Consider the following 21,308-nt stretch of genomic DNA (forward strand, 5'->3'; position numbering starts at 1 on the left):
AGAAAAGGGGATGAAGTTGTGGGAGGCTTTGGAGAAGAAGTAACAATAACGGCGAAAGGTTCATAGAATTCTGCAAAAACCTAGTTAAAAACAATGCCTACGTTTACGCCGTAATTTTCGATCAGATGTAGGGAATCCCTTACGTTAAAACCTATTTTTGCGGGTATATATCCCATGATAATCTCAGGTGGGTATGTCGAAATTACTCTTCAATCCCTAATGTTCAAAGTAGGATAATTGTCTTATGTTTCTTGACCGTCGTTTAGACATTATATTAGACGACTTGCATTTACACTTAATCATAAATAATTTCGAATTTAGCTTTAAGTGATTTAATTATTTGTAATTTGAATTAAGTTTGCCCAAAAATGTGAGCAGCTACGTAAACTATGTTTAATTTATCTGAAAGGACTGATTATTCCCTTTTGCTTTCTACTTTTGTATTTTACTTTATATATCAGTTTTATTATTCCATGAACATAAAATTTAGAGAAATTTGTACTGGTTGGAGTCGTTGCTCAACTTACCGTTTAATTAATAATTTAGAAAAAGCTTTAGTCATTGCCATTTGAACTCAGAATTTGGTCGTCCATTTTGGTTCTGTAAACAGCTCGCAAATATCAGTTTGCGTATTATTAAAACAGAAGCAGAATTTACGTAACAGTTACCATTGTATACAGACAGGAATGTCCGCGTTTGTCTTGGTGCAAAGATGATGGTCTTCGGTTAACAATCCTTTCGAGGCGGTTTTTTGCCGTTGTCTGGAATGCGACCTGCGTTTGTGATTTCTAGTACCAGAACCCGTTTGGATTTTACTTTGTGGGTGGTTTTGGAGGGTAGCGTTTTTCGTCTTCGGCACTGGTTCGGAGTGGTGGACATTGTAATAGGATACATTTACTGTAGCCTGAGCCTAGTAGGGGTTGGTATTAATTCATTCTGACTCCTTCGGTTGTCGAACGCAACGGTAAACTATATATTGTTGTAGTGGAAGGATCATTTTAGATTTGGGGAAACTTTGAAGGCGCACATCAAATAAATACTGTTTGTATAATTTACGAGTTCAATGTAAGTTGTTTACAAAAATTATCGTATGCTAGCTATAAATAATATCTAAATAATTTAATTTTCTTTTTAAACTCCTTTCGCATGCACTTTGGTTTAGAGGCACTTCTTCTCTGCATATCGTTCGAATTTTCAGCTTTCGCCGCTGTATGTCTTCGGTTACCCATCTAATGGTTACGTAAGCAATCATGGCCGCACCTGAGATTGTTATAAGGCCTCCAGTTATAGGAAAAATAATTTCGGCGTGAGACAAAATCCAGAGTCCCCACTTAAAATGATCCGGTATACTCACAACTTGTTCAAACCACAGCATCGGAAAGAAAATTTCAGGTATTTCCTCGTATAATCTGTGAAGGATTACGTTACAATTTTGCAAAAAAAAATACCAGTGCCATGGTGCTCACGTTATGTAATCTATGGGTGTAGTCCTTATATTTAATTGTAATCTGATTGCTACATCTAAAGGAGCCGTGGTCGTCTAGAAGTGGATTAATACCTAAATTGAACTATTTGCGCGAACTTACCGGTTCAAGTGTAATATACATCTCATGCTTATCTTTTTCTGGATGAAGACCTTCTACTCTACTTAGGTAGGTGGGATCAGCTCCATAAAAATGGGGAAGAGATACAAATGCCGGAGTACCGTATCTACAGGATGATACGTTTAGCATACCTGACGGAACACAGTCACCATTACAAAAACACTCATTCTCGGGCCTAAGAGTGCCTATAAGTGAGTATGAGCAGTCACGAAACCAAATCGAGCATTACCATTGTCGAGCATCCCCGCTTGGGCCGAGTATTTGTAACCAGAAATCCCACTTAACGACTTATCCTCTTCATAGTCGAGTTGGACGTACCTGCACATATCCGGAGAAAAAAATCCAATATAGTCCTTCTTGAGAGGTTTCGTATAAAATTCTGCACCGGAACCGTGTACCTTTGCACACTCACCGCTGTAGTAATTAGTTTCATTTTCATAATTCCACGTTTTCAATTGACCAAAGTCCCCTTGAACCCCCGTACCCATGTTAAACACGCCGTCGAATGTATCAGAATTATTTCTCTACAAATTTACGTTAGTTAAAGTTAGATAGTTATCACGTACTGTATAGAACCATCCAAATTTATCAAACGATGGGATTCCTGTGCTGAGGAAAGGAAATGTGGCCGCGATGTCCACTAAAGGATCATCGTATCCATCAAAAAGTAGTTCTCCGACGGTTTTAACGATGTGAGCATTTGGTGCAACCGCTGATAGAGTGTGTGAAAAGCCTCTCTTCATAAAGTAATTCCAGTCTTTAATGTGGTGAGCGGCGCTCTATAATGCAGCCTGTCAAAGCAGTAAAGTTACCAGAAAACTCACCATTGTAACCGCATTAAGCGTGGTAACACTATCAGTTAACCGCCCGCTCGAAAACTCCGCATCAAAGTTCCACCTTCTTAGCTGCTGATACGTTATCGTGTCGTTTTCATTCCAAACTAAATTAACCTTTTCTCTAAGTTCCGTAAAACGGTACGGTCCCATTTCCGTAAATTTGGGTTTCTTACTGTTGATCTCTTCCGGATTCGTCCAATTGAAGAAGTAAAAATCTAATGCAAGAGTCATTGGTGGTTTGCGCCATACTTCAAAAAGTGCACCGTCTGGCTTTAGAACTAACATCGAAGCTGTGAGAACATCCAGTAACCAACTCCATAGTAAGAGAAGCAGCACACCGGAAGTGAATAGAAAAGTTCCTATCAGTCCATAACATGTCATTGTTCTTAACCGTTGTGAAAATGGTCTCATATTGGTGCTATCTGCAACAAAAACATCTTTATCAGTATGGAAGATACTCATACCGTGTAAGCTAAATAAGAAGCGACGGTAGTCTGGTCAAATACTGTTAAATTTTATATCCACAGCCTTATTAGTGCATGTGTTCGCGAATCACTAACTGAAGGAGTTTCGTCTTGCCTTTTACTTTAATTACACTTGTTTGTATTTGCTCGTGAACAATTCGTACTAAACGGCTATTTTGTGCACGGTGGCGTGATACTGTCTCGATGATGACATTTGAACGCATTCTGTAAGCAGTCCATGCGTTTCCGGAGACGTATCTGGATAGCAGCCCACTCATACACAGATTGCCTGTTTTATTGTTCATAAAAAATTATTTCCATTGTAAATATTGTGGAAACATTTTAAATCAACCGTTTAAGTTTCGGTTGTTTTGTTACCACCGATATCAATCTTTTTCACCGTGTTTGTAGTTAGTAGACATGACGTGCATTAAGTGCAGTCGTTTTTGTTTGATATACTGTGTACAAGTAGTTTGCCTTCGAGGTACTTCAAGGCGAATTAGTATAATTTTTCGTTACTTTGGATTAACTTGAAATAAATGTTTGTAAGAGTTCAATGGATTTTCTTGATGAACGGTGTGAGTGTGACGCTAATGTTTTTCCTTTTCAGTTACTTTCCTCGTTTCTTCTTCCAGATTATTTTATTTACTAAAATGTATTTCTTTCAGCGGTTACAATTCATAAGAAATAAGATTTCAATAAATACATATTTTTGTGTTTTATTCTCTTTTAAGGCTTTTTGAGGCGAAACCATATTTCAGGAGAAGAGCCAGTGCGTAAGTCATTGCGTGAATAACTAAGTACGCTACTACCATAGACCAATTTTAAATTAATTGAAATGTGGTGAACTGCTGGTAATTGGTAATGAAATTGATTAGTTAATTGATAATGAAGTTAATAACCAATAACTTAATTACTATAGCATAACTTAATGAGCCATAAAATTAATGTAAACAGTTAAATTATTACTAGTTTAATCAAGATAATAATAGTGTTACATTAAAATAAGTTAAAAAGTAATCGTAAACGATTTACATAAAGCGCATTTCCACTTGCATTCATTTCCCATTTGTAAGATGCAACTTCTGTTAAAATCGTAAAAATCCGGCCACAAATATGAAAGATAGCGTTGCACATGGGCAATCCATTTTTGTCGTGCTACTTCAATGTCAGTTTATGAGAAGAATTTCATTTCAATGCTTTTCTAAATAAGAAAGTTGGAACTGCGCATGCGCAAACCTAAATTTTAAAACTAATGTTAGATTTTCCTTTGTTCCAAGCGCCTAAGTATCAAATTTCACTTAAATGGTTCCATAGATAAAAAAGTTGGCACTGCGCATGCGCAAAATAAAATTTTGAAACTGGCGCTAGATTTTCCTTTATTCCAAGTGCCTATGTATCAAATTTCATTTAAATTCTTCCATAAATAAAAAAGTTGGCACTGCGCATGCGCAAAACCAAATTTTGAAATTGGCGTTTGATTTTCCTTTATCCCAAGTGCCTATGTATCAAATTTCGTTTAAATTCTTCCATAAATAAAAAAGTTGGCACTGCGCATGCGCAAAACCAAATTTTGAAATTGGCGTTTGATTTTCCTTTATTCCAAGTGCCTATGTATCAAATTTCGTTTAAATTCTTCCATAAATAAAAAAGTTGGCACTGCGCATGCGCAAAACCAAATTTTGAAATTGGCGTTTGATTTTCCTTTATTCCAAGTGCCTATGTATCAAATTTCATTCAAATACTTTTATAGGTAAAAAAGTTTGCATTTCGGTTTATAAATGGTCGAGATGCGAAAAGGGCACTGTGAATTTTGAATCGATTCGATTCAACTTTTGGCATTGCGTATTATATGGCTAAAGCTATGCCCATATTGAATTTCATGCAATTCAGTTCATAACTAACGGAGATGTAAAAGCGATCGAACATTTCTAAACAAAGTTATCGTTCACACGGACAGATAGATGGACAGACAGACAAAGGAACAGACGGAGAGACCAACCGGCAGGCGACAGATAGCAATGCAAAATTATAAACGATCTCTAGGATCGTTAATAAACGGCAAAAGTGTAAAATTATGGAACATGTAAAAAACGGTTTTTTGTTTTTTTTACAATAACTTTTTTTGTAAGCGGTACAGAAAAAATTCCTTCCTTGGTACAAGACTCGACACCATAACGAACCAAATAGCGAAAAAGTAGAACAATAGCTCTTAAGATAAAAAACTAGTAGCGTCGCAAAGTTAGCGGACGGACGGACGGACGGACGGACAAAGTGGCCACAATAGCGCATTTTTATTTTATTTTTGTGGAAATGCGCTAAAAACCATTCAGGAAGGAGTGTTTAAATGATACTATTTTATTTTTTTAAATTTTTTTTCATGTAAATAAACGTTTAATGAAAATAATAGAACAGGAACAAATTACATATAAAAACGGGGTTTTAAAACATAATAAATTTCGTCAAAAGAATTACAAAAAAAAGGTAAAATTACTTACTTAATACTTAATTGAAATCATCTTATTTACATCTGTATTAGAAATAATGGTATCTGGCCTTTTCCAGGCTAGCGCACGGAAAAACTTTTTTGCACTCCTTCGTTCTAAATCGCGTTTTCCCAATCAAACACGAACGTCGGGAACGTCAATTTTACAATTGACTATCTACTTTCGCGCACTAGTGCCTAAAAATTCAACGAAATTATCTATTTAGTGCGGATCATAAACTAATAAGTAGCATGATGGAAGAGTAAAAAAGAAAATATAAATACACTTTACATCATTCCCTGTAGTACACGGGCAAAAATAAGCTTAAACCAGAAGTTTTTAACAATAAATTGACATTTTAAATTTCTACTTTATCGGCATAGAGGACTTGATTTTTTCAATAGAATTATAATGTCGCAAAAATCTCGCGAAAAGGATTTGAATTTATATAAATTCGATTTAACTAATCCGTGCAAAAAATAGAATACATGTTACGTGCGTGAACAGTATTTGCTTGATTCCCGCGCTCATCTTCAAAATAACTGTTCCCGCACTAATAATGTAAATATTATTACTATTCCCGGTCCCTTTGATTCTTTCCGTGCGTTGAATATAAATACCCAAAATATTGCTTTAAAATACAAATTAACAGGGAAGTAAACTAATTTTCAGAAAATCTATAGGCGTTGTAATGTTTTATAATATAGGTAAAATAACAAGTTTTCCGTTGCACGTCATTACTGGAATAATTTCACGTACCAACCTAAATATTTAAATGGGATGTGTTGTTATAAGTTAAAAACAGTTTATTTGAAATTATACAGTTGGCACAGAAATGCGACGTTGGCGCACAGAGGCTCCACAATATACTAACGAACTGGGATGCTTTTCGCAGTATATTAAATGATAGAATAGATCTAAAAATCCGACTCAAGGAGACAGAAGAAGTAGAGACAACTACAGAAGCATTTATAAACCATGTGCAACAAGCTGCTCAACAGTCTTCACCAGTACTCCACCCAAGAAAAACAACCCGGGATATACCTTTAGAAATTAAAAAAGCCGTAGCTGAAAAAAGACGTGCCAGATCAAAATGGCAGCGCACTCACACACCAGCCGATAGACAGGTCTATAACCAAATGAGCCAAAGACTAAAAAACAAACTTAAAGAGGTAAGAAACCAAGAGTTTGAGCAATATATATCTAAACTAAGCAGAACTGACAATTCTATTTGGAAGCCAATTAAGAATTCAAGAAAACCTAAAACTCCTGCTCCTCCAATAAGAACAAGTACAAATGACCCATGGGCAAAAAGTGACACTGAGAAAGCAAATCTATTTGCAGATCATCTGGTTTCCGTATTTCAACCGATAGACAACGACGTAGACCAAGAAATAGAACAAAGTATCTCTACTCCACCTGTAATGCATACGCCTATCAAACCACTGACACCAAAAGAAATAGCGAAAGAAATTAAACTTCTAAATCCAAAAAAGTCACCTGGATCTGATCTTGTAACTGCAAAAATGTTGAAGGAATTACCTAGAAAGGGAATAGTAATGCTCACTTACATTTTCAATGCTATTATACGACTTGGATACTGGCCAAAGTGTTTAAAAACGGCGCAAATTATAATGATAAATAAACCGGGAAAAGAACCAACAGAAGTCTCTTCTTATAGGCCTATAAGTCTCCTCTCAATAGTCTCAAAACTACTCGAAAAATTGGTGCTTCATAGGTTAAATGAAGACCTGCCTCCGGAAAACTGGATACCAGAACATCAGTTTGGGTTTCGCCATAAACACTCGACAGTGCAACAGGTTCATCGTATTACACACACCATAAATGAAGCATTTGAAAAAAAACAATATTGTAGTGGTATATTTCTTGACATTAGCCAGGCCTTTGACAAAGTCTGGCACCCTGGTCTAATTTATAAAATCAAGTGTATTTTACCAACAGCTTACTTCACCATCCTAAAATCATACTTGAGTGAAAGAAAATTCCAAACAAAGGTAAATGAAGAGAAATCCGACTATTTTCCAATAAATTCAGGAGTACCACAAGGCAGCGTCCTTGGACCCTTGTTGTATGTCTTGTACACGTCAGATATACCGATGGCACAAAATCTGATAATAGGAACATTTGCTGATGACACGGCTATTCTTTCCTGCCATGAAAATCCTCAAATAGCCTCAAACAAGATACAAAACTACCTAACAAGCCTCCAACAATGGCTGGAAAAATGGAAAATAAAAGTGAACGAAAGCAAATCTGCGCATATTACATTCACCCTCCGCAAAGAAACATGTCCAGCAGTTACAATAAATAATGTACAAATACCACAAACACAAACGGTAAGATACCTAGGACTACATCTAGATTCCAAACTGACTTGGAAACAACACATCACAAAAAAGAAAAAGCAAGTAGAAATCAAAACAAGAGAACTTCAGTGGCTGATAGGCAGAAAATCACGGGTATCTTTGGAAAATAAAATCTTGATATATAAAGCAGTCATCAAACCAACTTGGGAATATGGAATCGAACTATGGGGATGTGCCTCCAAATCAAATATCCAAATCATACAAAGGTGCCAATCCAAGATACTCCGCCAAATTGCAGATGCTCCATGGTATGTAACAAACCATACAATACATACAGACCTACAAGTTCCAACAGTACAGGAAGTTATGGTAAAAAAGCCAACACGCACCATATTGTTATAAACAACCATCCAAATCTAATAATAGAGCAGCTTACAGAACCCGTAATCAACAAAAGACTTAAAAAACGGTGGCCAAGTGAACTAATTTAAAGATAATATGTACTAAATTAATTGTATACAGGTGGTATCAATGGATATCTCCCTGATCACGTCCTTCTATTACTAGACATCTAGTAGCCGTCAGCATTTTAGCTCATAGAATTATGTATAATTCTGATTGCTGAAATAAATTGTTAAATAAAAAAAAAAAAAAAAAAAAAAAAAGAGTTGTATATAAGTAAATAGAGAGGCAGTACATACGACCTGCGCGTGGAAAAATAACTCCAACTACAGTGACCGACTTTTAATGGCGGAGCCGTTGGGACTCATGCGCAGTGCGTGAAAGGGAATTAGCACGATTTTTGGGTGCATTCAGTTACATAATCACAAAACAAAACAGCAATAACTTTTCAGATGCTTCAGATTCATTTGTAAATAAACAAACGCTTTGGAGCAATAATTTAAGCATGCCCATTACATTATACTCTTTACCGCCATTTCAATGTTTAGTAGGTGACGATCTGTACATAAATAAAGGATATTTTAAAATGCTCCTAGAAAAGTGCAAGAAAAGTTCAAATATATGGGTGGAAGGAAAACTCTTCGCAAGCAATTGTTGAAACTTGGTTTTCGATACAAGAAGTGTCGGGACAAACGTAGGTTGGTAATGGAAAGAAGTGACATTGTAGTATGGCATCTCGTTATTTAAGAAGATTAAAAGAAAATGAACAACCTGAATGTGACAAGAAACCCGTTATATACTTGGACGAAACCTATATTCACTCATCGTACGGAGTGAGTAAATGCTAACAATCAGATGAAGTATCGGAAGTTTATAATAGGGCTGGTCAGAGGACATCGTAGTATGCTTGTAGTCGTTCTGGTTTTGTAGAGGATCGCACAGTAAATCGGGGGATTATTACGATGATATGAATCATATCAACTTTATGCAGTGGTTAGAGAAGCAGCTTATACCAAATTTACCAGCAAACTCACGCACCTCGTCAGTGTTCAAATAAATAAGCCACCAACAATGAATAATCGTAAGGAAGTGATACGTTCTTAGTTAGAAGCAAATACATTCCTACGAGAAATGAATTTATTGACAATCTACAATTTATTGTGAACACCGGCAGTTCCGATGATGATTAGTGGTCAAGTGACGATAATGAATGAAAAAAGTTAAAGGTTGTGTGTTAATTTAGTCGCGAGTGTTATAATATTAATTTCAATGTGATTGTTTCAATAACTGTCCATATTTATTTACACAGCAGAAGTGCATCAGAATTGTAAATTGTGTTGAACATGAACATCTAACAATCTTAAATGTGTTTACGTTTTGTAGAAATAAAATTATTAATTTTACTGTTTCCCCTTGAAGTAATGCAACTCATATCGCGTGCCCACTTATTTATATTTAGTAGAGTCAAATTTTGCATGAGAATGTACAGTCTAAATTTCCAACGTCCTCGGATACGCCCTGTCAGGGACCTTCTGAGTGTGGTGCCACTGTACATACCCTCTGCCGATGCTCCATTTTTGAGATATTTGAGTTATTGGCATTTGCAGTTTGTCGACTTTGTGGCTACCTGTATTCAAACTGTGTTTTCGGCATTGCACACCTGAAATTTTGTCCCGCACCAAAATAAAATTTCAACTTATTTTATTCTTTCATTGCTTATTTTTATACTCACTGAGTGCATAAATAGATCTTTAAACTCGGTCGCACGACATATACCATTGAATTTATTATAAATTCAATGCATATACGATTTCCTTTATACCAGAATCTCAAAAAATCTTTTCTCGATTCTGATGTTGTATGTTGTAAAGGTGGGTTCATAGCTCTCCGTTCATTCGTTGCGTTGATCCGTCAAACGGATAGTACATTTTGTTAAGGTTCATAGCAATCCGTCCACATTGTACATTTGCAAGTATAACCATAACCTAAACTTTGTTTTGTACTGTACCCTCCGTGATTTTCAGTATGTAAAAATGGTACGAAAGTAAGAACACATTGCTATCTGGTTATTACCGTGAAGAACGAATAGGAGAACGCTGTAAACGTACCAAACATAACCTCACTCTTGTTAAAAACGGACCAACGGAAACGTAAATGTTCAACTTCAACCAACTTTTCCGTCGTAAACGGACGACGTACGATTTAAAAATTTGCTGTCTTCTAATTGGCTAACGGACAAACGGAAACGTATGAACGGAGAGCTATGAACTTACCTTAAGCCCCTTACCAGCTTTGTATTGTAGTATACTGTATTAAAAGTTCTTAACGATTGTAATGTTTCTAATTTATTCAAGACACAGTGTTAACAACATCATTCACCACACATTGAATTTCTTTTCAATTTTTGTTACAATGAGAAACCATATTATTCTCAAGCCGAACCTGCTTTAAGGATCATTTAATTTGAAGCCGGTTCTGTTGTCGATTACTGCGCACACTCACCAACGGCCTGCGCAAGGTTCAATTGGAGTCAATTTTTCGCTACAAGACTGTCTCTCTATTTACTTATATACAACTCTGTGCGTTGGCGCGACTCTGCACTATGCATTTCAGGTTATGTTGCTATCTGTCACCACGTGTGTGCTTCGAATCGTCTAGTTTATCGTAGTTTCTTGTCTTTTTATCAAGCTTCTCAATTCCACAAGCCCAACTGTTCTTTTCAGAACAACTTTTTGCCGTACTGTGAAGCGTTATTTATTACGATGACGAAGAATTTGGATAGCACTGCTAAAAAAATGGTAGCATCTTTAATTCTGTATTTTGAACAAGAGCGTGACTATGGAGGCCCCTTGTTACCTTTGCTGGCAGTAAGAGAGGTAACAAAAGCATAATTTTTACATTATAGATGCCTATTCTACTAAGTAATTATCGTAGAGAGTGGCACAAAGTTGCAGGAGCGCATGTTACATTGGAATCTGTGCATGAACAGCTTCGTGAAAGTCATTTTTCATGGTTCATTGGTATCATTGCCAATAGCGCTAAAAGAAATTGGATTTAAATGGAAAAAAGACGATCCCAGTCGAGGTCTAATGGAACTACCCCATGGGACAAGTAAATGAATTCATTTTCTGCACCAATACAAAGATTTCAAGGAAAAAGATTTGTACCAATTTGATTTTCTTGATGAAACGTGGATATTCCAAAATGGCACTATACAACGCTCATGGCAAAATAGCAATGGAAGAAGTGTGAAAGCTATCAAAACTGATGGAAAGCGGTTGGCTTATTATTAATAGTGGTAACAATAATTATAGCAAAAAATATGTTACAGATAAATAATTCTGCATGCTGGAAATGAGAAAGGATTCATACCTGGTGCAAATTTAATATTTGCATCAAAAACTTCAAATGGTGATTATCACGGAGAAATGAACCAGACGAATTTCTTACATTGGTTTCAAAATTGGTTTCAGCGAGTAATTTTTATTACAAGCTGAACTCCGCCCTTTGAGCTGTAATACTATCATTTTCCTTTCTACATTTTGCAGCTGCTACTCAATAAAGGCATTATTATTGTTATTATTATTAAAATCAATTGCTGCCAAATTAAGTGAACCGTGTGCCATTATTATCGATAATGCGCCATATCACAATATGGAAGTTAACAAAGCACCTAATGCTTCATGGAAGAAAAGGTGACATTCAAACCATTGAAACATATTGGTAGAGATAGGAGAACAGAGGCTGATTGTTTAAATATGTGGTAAGAAGCAGTTAAGGTCGTGACACCAAATATGTGTAAAAATTCAATCAAACACAGAAGGTGAAATAATGAATTGGTATAAAAGAGAAAAAATGTTAGATATACTGTCAATTTAGGGAAAGATAGTGACAGTGACACAGACGATTCTTGTTAATTTGCAAATTAAGTAATTTGTATTTATTTACACTGCAAGATTATAAAAGAATTACATAAAAGTGACTTATTACTGCAAAATACTATCCCTAGTTTTGATGATCAAGTATGACATATAAATTGTGAAGCCTTTAAACTCGTCTTTAAACCATGTAGAAAGGTTAATTAAATCAAATAAGAACGACGTCAGAAAATTAATGACGTGCAACGGAAAACTTATTATTTTACCTATATGTAAGTATTTTGCGTTTTAATTCGTAGATGTTTGAATATTTAGATAAAACTTCTTTGAGAATTTGTGACATTTTTTGACGTTTCGTCAACCTTATCTGAAATAAACTAATTAAACAAATCGCCTTTGAAATGATTTGAGAGCAACCATGAAAACGCATTTTCTATAACTGTTACAAAATAAAAATGTTAGCGAGTTTGTTGTTTTTTATGTTATCGATTTAAAAGAAGTATAATAAAAAATATCGTTCATTACACGTCCAGAAATGCTTTTTCCGTGCTTGCATGACTTCCCGTGTTTGTCTGCGCCTCACACGGGAATTTGCCACTCGCGCACGGAAAAAGCCTGCTTTCCGGACTCCTAATGAAATATACTATTTCGTAATTGGTCAGCAGAAGTCATTGATGTAACGGGTGTCCTACCCATAATACAGCACTGTATGTATGGCTCTTATTCTTTTCCATTGAAAACATGATGGTATGCAAACATATTTAGTGATGACGTCATTACACCGATGACGTGCGCGCAAACTAAGGAAAACCTTACTATATAAGTTTTATAGTGAAAAGGGCATTTCCCATTTTCTAATCGTTTCCACAATCCAGAGACTATCGGTACAAAATTTCAGCCAAATTGGGCCGTTCGTTACAAAGTTACACGTAATTAAATTACTGTTAATCTCAAAAAAGATATTTGCCACTTTCTAACCGCTCCCAAAAGCTTTTTCATTTTTTTCATGCCGCATGCACATACACATATACACACATACGTATGTACAGACATATTTAAAAAGCGCTTTTTTGGACTCCTGGGGCCTTGAAACGACGCACTTTCTACCCTTTATTTATGTGAAAAAACTATACCCAATTTTGTTGGCACACACTTACCTGTTACACCCTGTATTCAATAGTTAATATCGGTATCTTTGGTTGATTAGTGCAAGCTAATTTTGTACGCGCCCATTTGGGCAATTCACTCTACGTTTACTTTACAAAGAACTAACGCACAAAGGCACAAACTACAGTCAAGTGCACACCATAGACGCAATATCTAGCGATATCAGCTATATGTAGGTACTGCATATTGTTGTTATTGGAAGATTATCAGCTATTAAACTTATAGTTCACTGTCAACAAATACCAAATAAAAATAGACTGATACTACCACGAAAAAAGTAGCACGTGACATACATGTACCAATAACATGCGTGTGCGAACTGAACTTTCGCAAAGGCGATTGAAAACCCATGAAATTGTTGGATAAACCTGGACCTGGTCAACGGGAACGTCCCTGACGGAAACATACATTTAGCAACAATAGTTTTAAATTTCATGAAATTTTGTCAATTTGTTTTGTTCCTTCTTTTAGATACATACATTATTCCTGTGACATCCGTCCTCAGGTAAGTAATAGTACATTATATACCAAGGTAGAGAAGGCTAGTGTTGCCTGTCACCAAGATTACGTCCCGAGGCACTTGCGAGGTCTCCGCTCAATTTTTGCGATCGCACAAAGTCAATCGTGCGATTTTAAGAGAGATCGCCAGAATCAAAAAGTACTGAAGAATATAAAATCGCTCGAGCAAATCTTTGCGAATCGTGGAACAATTATAAAGAGTCTGTGGGTGTGAATTGTAGTAGGGTCTATGTTAAAGATTAATTTTTAACCCTTTTGGATAAACGGAACATTGTTAAAAAATGAAAAAAACCAACAATACGCAATAACTATAAAATTATAAGTAAATGTATTTCCATTCTTCTAAAATCTATGCAAATTGGTATGTAAATTCGAAAGGGTGTTAACGAGGATACATAAATTTGCATACCTTTTGAAATTTCGTGCAAAGACTTACAATTGTTTCTATAAATAATTGATAATAATCAAGGTGTCGAACTTAATAAATAAAATATGTCACTTGTTTTTACAAGTTTGCATAACTTTTATACAAGAATAGTTACGTACTGCGGATTGTTGCTTTTTCAATTGTTGACAGTGTGCCGTTCATCCCAAAGGGTTGCAAATTTAATTTGCAACTTGTAAGCGACTTTAGCAAACTTTTCGAATTTTACTGCCACTGTTGTCTTTAACGACTGGCTTAATAGTCGGAAATAAAATACGTAACGCAATTTTAGTTTGAACGAAATTCGCTTCACTGCAGCATGTAAACATATTCGGCTGCTATCATTGCAAGTGATTAACTCAGTTGTTTGCAAGAGAGCAAGTCACAAAGGGTTCAACTGTATCCATCCCAAAAACGATCCAATTTTTCTTGGATTTTAATATCTTGTGCTGATCTGCGGAAATTAATTGCATTTAATGATTAAATAATTCGATCCAATTATTTAATTAATTTGCATGAATTCAAATGTGGTGTATCCATACCGTGTGTATAAATATCTTATGTAAAAAATTGCTAGGAGGTTGCGGTTGAAACCTCGTTACGAGATAGGGGTTGATTTTTCTGTATTTAATAATAATAATCGTTACTTGATTTTAATCCGTGCCATTCGTTAACCAGGCTAGACCTGAGTTCTCACAAGAAATACCGACCATAATAATAATATTGCCTGTATTTATCAAAGGAAAGAAAATGAGCAAAAGAAAAAGTTAGTGCAAGGCGAAGTTCAGATTGACAATAAAATACTGCCATCTGTTTTTGCACTTAACCTATTTATAATTTATAGGAAACAAATTAATATTTAAATCTCAAAGTACAAAGGAGAATAGAATTGGATGGACTTTAGAATTTATTCAATCAATCATTAATTTGGGAATTCATATTTACTGGTCTGTAGTCAAACCAGAGCGTAAAGTTTTGATTTTCAGATTTAAAAAATTAGCTCCAAAAATAATCTAAACTGTATGTTGTCACTTCACTTAACAAAAATTCTATGTAAAAAAATCCGCTGAATCTGAAAATCATAGTCCCCCTGTCCGGAAACTCCCGGAACATATTGTTATAAACAACAAACGAAGAAAAAATGGGAAAATGTAATTTATTTTCCCATTTGAATTCAATTATCTTGTTAACTATTGCTCTGACCGAAAAAGTGAATAGAAATGAATTTGTTTAGAATTTGTATAAGATCCAGTTGATATATGAAACGTTCATTTTCAAATGTTATTCTTTTTCATAAAAAAATATAAAAAGCAATCTCGAAAATTAACCATCTATTATTACTAAGAAAAATTCATCCAATCTTTTTGAAAATTCGCGTTTGGCCACTTCTTGCAATATTGACCAAAAATGTGCAGTTGACGTATTTGTTAATTACATTCATGTAAACCCACTATCGGAATACAAGGTAAATTCTTTTCAATTTACATTAATAGTTGAATTAGAGATATAATATGTGTTAGGCATCTATACTTAATTTTAACTGTGTAAAAGAATTCGGCAACAAAGGAAAGGGAGCGCAATTTTAGATTCTGATTTAAATGATGCGCTTAATTAAGTGATCAAATTTCGAGCTTTACATCGTACACTAGTTTCTACTTCCATGGTTTAAATTCGAAAAATCGTACGAGGCTATTGGCGCGTACATAATACGAATCTTTTCCTTGCGTTCAGAAGATTGTCGAATGAACTGCAATGGACGAATCGTTGGTAGGTAGGAAGCTCTTGTCCTGTAATTGGAACGTTTGTTTTTGTGTTGAACAATAACGGAAATTTAATTTAATTGAATTAATAAATCAAAAATGTAGATCCAATTCCTTTCATAGATGGATGAAAATCAAAATTTTCATTGTCTAAATGTGTAGATAATTAGTTAAAAAGCTAAAATTAAATGGTTTTTGAACTCATAGTGTATGCCAAATAAAATAATAGGTACCTAATGAATCTGTGAACTTACATAAACGTTTATAGTAACACACTATTCTAAAGAGGCAGAGTAGTTATCCGAATCTAAATATATATAAGATCGCACGCCTTACCTATAAAGAAAATTAACTCCTTCAAAGTGAATTTCAATGCGGCACTTAAAAAGCCGAGGTTATCTCACCCACTGAATATTTGGAAATAAACTAATGCAATGCCTTCGGCGGCATCATTTAAACTGATTAAAAAATGGATGTATATAATAGATAAGAATCCATAATGAGATGTAGATAATTATGTATAATTACAATATTTCTACAATTAAGGACGCCCACGAAGTTAATTGAATGAGTCTCATATACCAAAAGATGCGTATACCATGCATGCGTATGTCCCGCGGCAGCCAAAATCTCTTGCTTTGCTAGTATTATAATCAACGTGTCCTCTAGGGCCAGTGCGTTGACTTTGTTTTTAAGCGTTACCGGTTCCGAGGACCGGTGGATAATTGATAGTCACACCTAATTAGCATTATTGCAATCTGGTCATAATGTTTGAATTATAGACACTATAAAGTTCATCAGGTAACCCATAACCTATTGGGACTAATTCACCTCGCGAAGAAAGATCTTGCGAAATTTTTTGGAAAATAAACTCTAACCGAAAGAGCCATCTAGAAGGTACGAATATCCTTAATTTGATCATACTGGCACACGTTTGAAATATCTATTGTCGTGGAGTCCAAGTTTATGGAAATCCATGAAACACAAAACAAAGCATTAGTTAATGACCACACCTAACCATCCTTCCGCCCCTTGTTTTACAAGATACAGAAAAGTACATAAGAACGTTGCCTTTACAAAATTCCCGATTTATACTATACTACCAGTTTCCATATATAATTCAATCTAAATTTCAGAGAAAAATCTGTTTCTCTATTTTGGAGTGACTATACTTTCCTCTTTACTTATATATTATTAATATCTGCCGTTAAAGTTTCATGAAGCCTCGTAAACATACAGACCAAGGCAGCAAATAGGATACGTGACAGCTTTTAAATAAAGTTATGGGCCGGGTACAATACCGTATATATTTTTAGCTTTTTCCAACTCGTCTTGGAAGGAGCCCTTATCATTTTCTCCGTCCGTTCGCACGAAGCAACTGTTCTTATAGTTTTCAACAAAAATATTTCGTTATCGTTTTTTGTAATCGGTATTCTAATACTAACGATTCTACAACAGTTAAATGAAAAATCACTAAATCTGTTTTTCGCGCATATCTAGTAAACTGTGGATTTTTTTTAAAAAACAAAAGCATATCTTGAATAAGCTCTTAAAACTACCACTCTTTCCTCATTTAACCGAATCTCTATGTCTTACGGTTTCCGAAATCTTAATGCTTAAAATGAAAAAAAAAACTCACCCTGTATATTATATATCTCGATTTTTGTAATAATAATAATAATTTTATTCGTCCTTTGAATTTGAACGTTGTGGGATAAGTCATTACAATAGAAATACAGACAATACAGTCAGTAAACACAACTCACAAAAGAAATATAACATACAAATTCGACTTGGTTTATAATCTGTCATCAAAATATTCCTTAAGGGATTTTTTTAAAATAAATTTTCCTGATCCTTTAGCAACAAACATATAGCTCCCCGCATGCTGAAGTTTTCAATGCACTAATTTTACAATTTACACTTTGCAACAATCTATTCATTCGATTTGACTGGGAGTGGTATAAATTCTTTCGCTTAGTTCTTGAGAGTAATTTACAAAGAGAATCATACATGTATGTTTTACAGAAACGGAGAAATAGCGAGTTTTCTATGAAAAAACATGATTTCACTTTTGCAATTTTTTTTCGTTTTTCGCTAATAAAAAAGTTCTGACCTACTCAAAATACTTGTAATTTTAGTATGCAATAGCTATCAATGAGACCTATCGATTGATAATATACATGCCGCCTGGTTCTACGCCAATGTCGGCTATGGCCATAATTTTGCTGCGATTTTACTCCATCGCAATAGCACACATCAAGAGAGGGCGCTGTGCTTTGTAAGTATGGCCGCTTGTTTGAGGACAGCTGATTGAGCTGATTCATTTGTGTATGGATCACATAAGAGATCAGTTGTATTTTACAAACCTTTCGTTTTCGAAATATGCATTATCAGTATTAGTGACTTATTAACGTATGTGGGTGTTGGCATTCGACCTTTGAAGGAAGGCAAGGCAGTGTTAGAAGCTAAACACATAATATGTGGTTTGTGGTAAACAAAATGATGCGATTGTAGCACTGTGCTTGCAGACCTCGAAATTAACAGACCATCCACATAAAATAACATTTAATTTTCATTAAAGTCAACAAAATCCTCTTGCGAACACAGAAGGTATAGTTCCTATTACTTGTTGCAAACTGTACACTTAAGTATTTGCGATTACGATTACGTTGAACAACGTCACATTGGAAATTCCTGTGCAGAATTTAATTCTGTAGTCATTGTTGATAATGTCTGCAATGCTAAACTCACGCTGATCTGATCTAAATACGTATTTACTTGAACAGAAACGTCCTTATACAACACATTCAAAGAACTTTCAGTCTCACAACACATTTCATTAACCGGCTTTTCTTCTTTAGTTTGCGTGTTTGCCTCGGTGTTTGCTAATAAAAGAAGCGTGTCGGCTGCTTCCAAACGCACAGCTTTTTCTAACAGTTGTTGTCGACGGACGTAGCGGTCTTCACGTTTTGCCTTAGTTTCATGATTAACTGCCGATTGATGCCGTATTTGAGGTAAATTTCTGCTAGGACAGGCAGTCTTCTTTAAACATTTACGTTTATGTGCAACGTCTAAAAAAAGTAAAATTCATAAAGAAGCACATCATCAAATTACTGCGCTTACCTGGTGAAATATAATCCTCTTTTGTAAAGCGAGCACTACAAACTTTCATTGTATTTGTTATGGGTTTGTCTATTACTCTATTCGTAAAAGAATTTTTCATTTTTTCCTACTCAGAGCATTTTTGGGGAATCCGTGCATTGAGACACTACACGCGTAATCATTTCTACACTGAGGACTGAGCAATAATGATTACTTTTTGTTATTTTTGTGTATTCACGTTTATTACATACGTGAACTTCCATTTTTATCCTCAAACAGATAGTTCTAAAGTTGACCGCTACGCGGAGACTCTTTAGTGTGCGCTTGCGAATAGAGAGCAGTAGATACTCGCACACGGAAAAGGAGAGTCTCGCCCTGGTATGGGCGGGAGAACGTTCTTACTGGGTTGTCTTTTGACTTAGTGACCGACCCCGATCCCTTGGAAGTCATTTTCAAACCTTACTCGAAGCCGCCCTCGAGGATAGAAATGTGGTGATTACGACTGCAGCTCTTCAATTTTAAAGTATTCTACCTGCAGACTGGTAGAGACTGGACAGAGTATTGTGGACGCACTGTCAAGACTTGGTAAACAGACCCACTCAAAACCGCTGAGGACAGCGAGGGGTACATACGAACCCTTATCGAAAGAACAATCTCTAAGGCTGTTCGAATTTCTCAAATATTCACGGAAAGCTGTGCAGACAAACATCTGAAGGAAGCAGAAACGAAAATTTGGAACAATAATTATATTTCCCATTTCGAATGGACCTATCAACCTTTGGTACAGTTGTTCTGAGAGGAAACCAAATAGTGATCCCTGAATCCCTTAGGGAACAAGTGTTGAAACTGGAACATGAAGGACACCCTGGACCAACGGTTCTGAAGCGGAGAGTGCGAGCGAAGGTTTGGTCGAGAATGCCTTCTCGTATCCGAACCAGAGTACCCCAATGGTACGCCATCGGTTTCCGGAGGGACTCAGGCGGTACATTCCCCAGACCTCATGAAAGCGCCGCCCATTCCGGACGAAATCCTAGCTGTAATTGATCATAGACCGGGAGGCAGCGTACATAGTAACTAAACCATAAGCGACAAAAAATTCGACAATACAGGCTGAAAGTACGTTGAAAACTAATAATAAAATCACTCGTCTGCCAGTCGTAAATGGCAGCATTAACTTGGGGCGGCGCTGAATAGGTGACTTCTTTAGGTGATCAACTAAATTAACAAACCATAAGGGTCACGGAAAAGATTTGTATCAAGAAATCTCATTTTTTCCATACTTTTCAAATATGCTATGGCAGACGATTTCAAGTGCAGCGTTGGTAGCGAAAGACGCCCTCCAATGTAGGGAAAAACACCCCTGAACTAAACCATGAGGACCGTATAAAAATTATACATAAAAAATTCCTCTTTTTGTCACCACTTTAAAATATATCCTGGCTGAAGATATTAAGTGTAGCTTTAATAGTGGCAGACGTTCTTAGAAGTTAAAAAATTTAGGTATAGTAAATCCCAGCGAGTGCGAGCGTGTGAGAGATAAGCGCGCGAGAGCACAACGAACAGAGATAGCTATAGATTTACGCACCGTTTGGAGTTACCAAACGAATTAAATTAGGGAAAATAATAAATTGTTTATTTCGCGATAAGATTGTCGGTATTTCTTGAATTCTTCTCAGACTGAGAAACAGAAAACTTGAAGAGAAAAGAAGATAGATCTTCAGCTCGTTCTAAACTATCCTTTGACTCCAGTTCCGTTGTCTCTATCCAACATTGATGGATCGATGATTAAAATCAACAAGTTTGTTTTGCTGAAACTTTTTCGGAAGTATGATTTCTTCAAGTGCTCCTAGTCCATTGCCAGTTGTAGAGGTTGTTTTAATCGATGAATTATTTTTTTTGCATCTTTTAAAAGATCTCCGGTAAACCTTTGAGCGATTTTCTGAACACATCCTCGGCAAGATTTGTGCTGTGTCAGCGAGAGAAGTACATCTTACTTTTGACAGATAGTTACCCCTTCCATGAAGGACGCAGAACATGATCGTTGGGATCAAAATAAGGAAAGATTACAATCCTACTCAATTTCTGTTTCCACTCAGAAGCAGCCTGCAAATTTCATAAAACCATTTCGCAATGATAGCTCAAAACGTCTCTTATAGATTACTTATACCGTTCATAGGCAAAAAGGACCTGTTGCGCTTTACTTGGAAGGAAAGTTGTGTTTGCCACATATGAAGATAAGTGCTATAAATTTGTGACAAGGGAAGATGATGTGGTAAAAACTGAATTGTGCTGCAGCCACTAAGAGGCAGATTCTCGAATAATTTCCCATCTTGGTA

At 35.7% G+C, this 21,308-nt stretch overlaps 2 protein-coding genes across 2 annotated transcripts; both read right to left on the reverse strand.

Moving 5' to 3' along the window:
* Positions 1-1,028: 1,028 nt before the first annotated feature.
* Positions 1,029-16,228, reverse strand: LOC116176346 (protein peste-like). Its single transcript, XM_031494863.1, has 7 exons — positions 16,204-16,228; positions 2,429-2,862; positions 2,171-2,383; positions 1,834-2,128; positions 1,587-1,789; positions 1,467-1,540; positions 1,029-1,409 (listed from the first exon to the last, which is right to left on the reverse strand). Exons 2-7 carry the CDS (start codon positions 2,849-2,851, stop codon positions 1,094-1,096), a joined length of 1,524 nt encoding a protein of 507 aa, XP_031350723.1. The 5' UTR covers positions 2,852-2,862; positions 16,204-16,228; the 3' UTR covers positions 1,029-1,093.
* A 2,192-nt stretch (positions 16,229-18,420) lies between these two features.
* Positions 18,421-19,257, reverse strand: LOC116176348. The gene is made up of 2 exons (XM_031494867.1): positions 18,994-19,257; positions 18,421-18,941 (listed from the first exon to the last, which is right to left on the reverse strand). Exons 1-2 carry the CDS (start codon positions 19,091-19,093, stop codon positions 18,550-18,552), a joined length of 492 nt encoding a protein of 163 aa, XP_031350727.1. The 5' UTR covers positions 19,094-19,257; the 3' UTR covers positions 18,421-18,549.
* Between the last annotated feature and the right edge of the window lie 2,051 nt (positions 19,258-21,308).

This window comes from Photinus pyralis, unplaced genomic scaffold (assembly GCF_008802855.1).
Source record: "Photinus pyralis isolate 1611_PpyrPB1 unplaced genomic scaffold, Ppyr1.3 Ppyr1.4_LG7, whole genome shotgun sequence".
NCBI classification, from domain to species: domain Eukaryota; kingdom Metazoa; phylum Arthropoda; class Insecta; order Coleoptera; family Lampyridae; genus Photinus; species Photinus pyralis.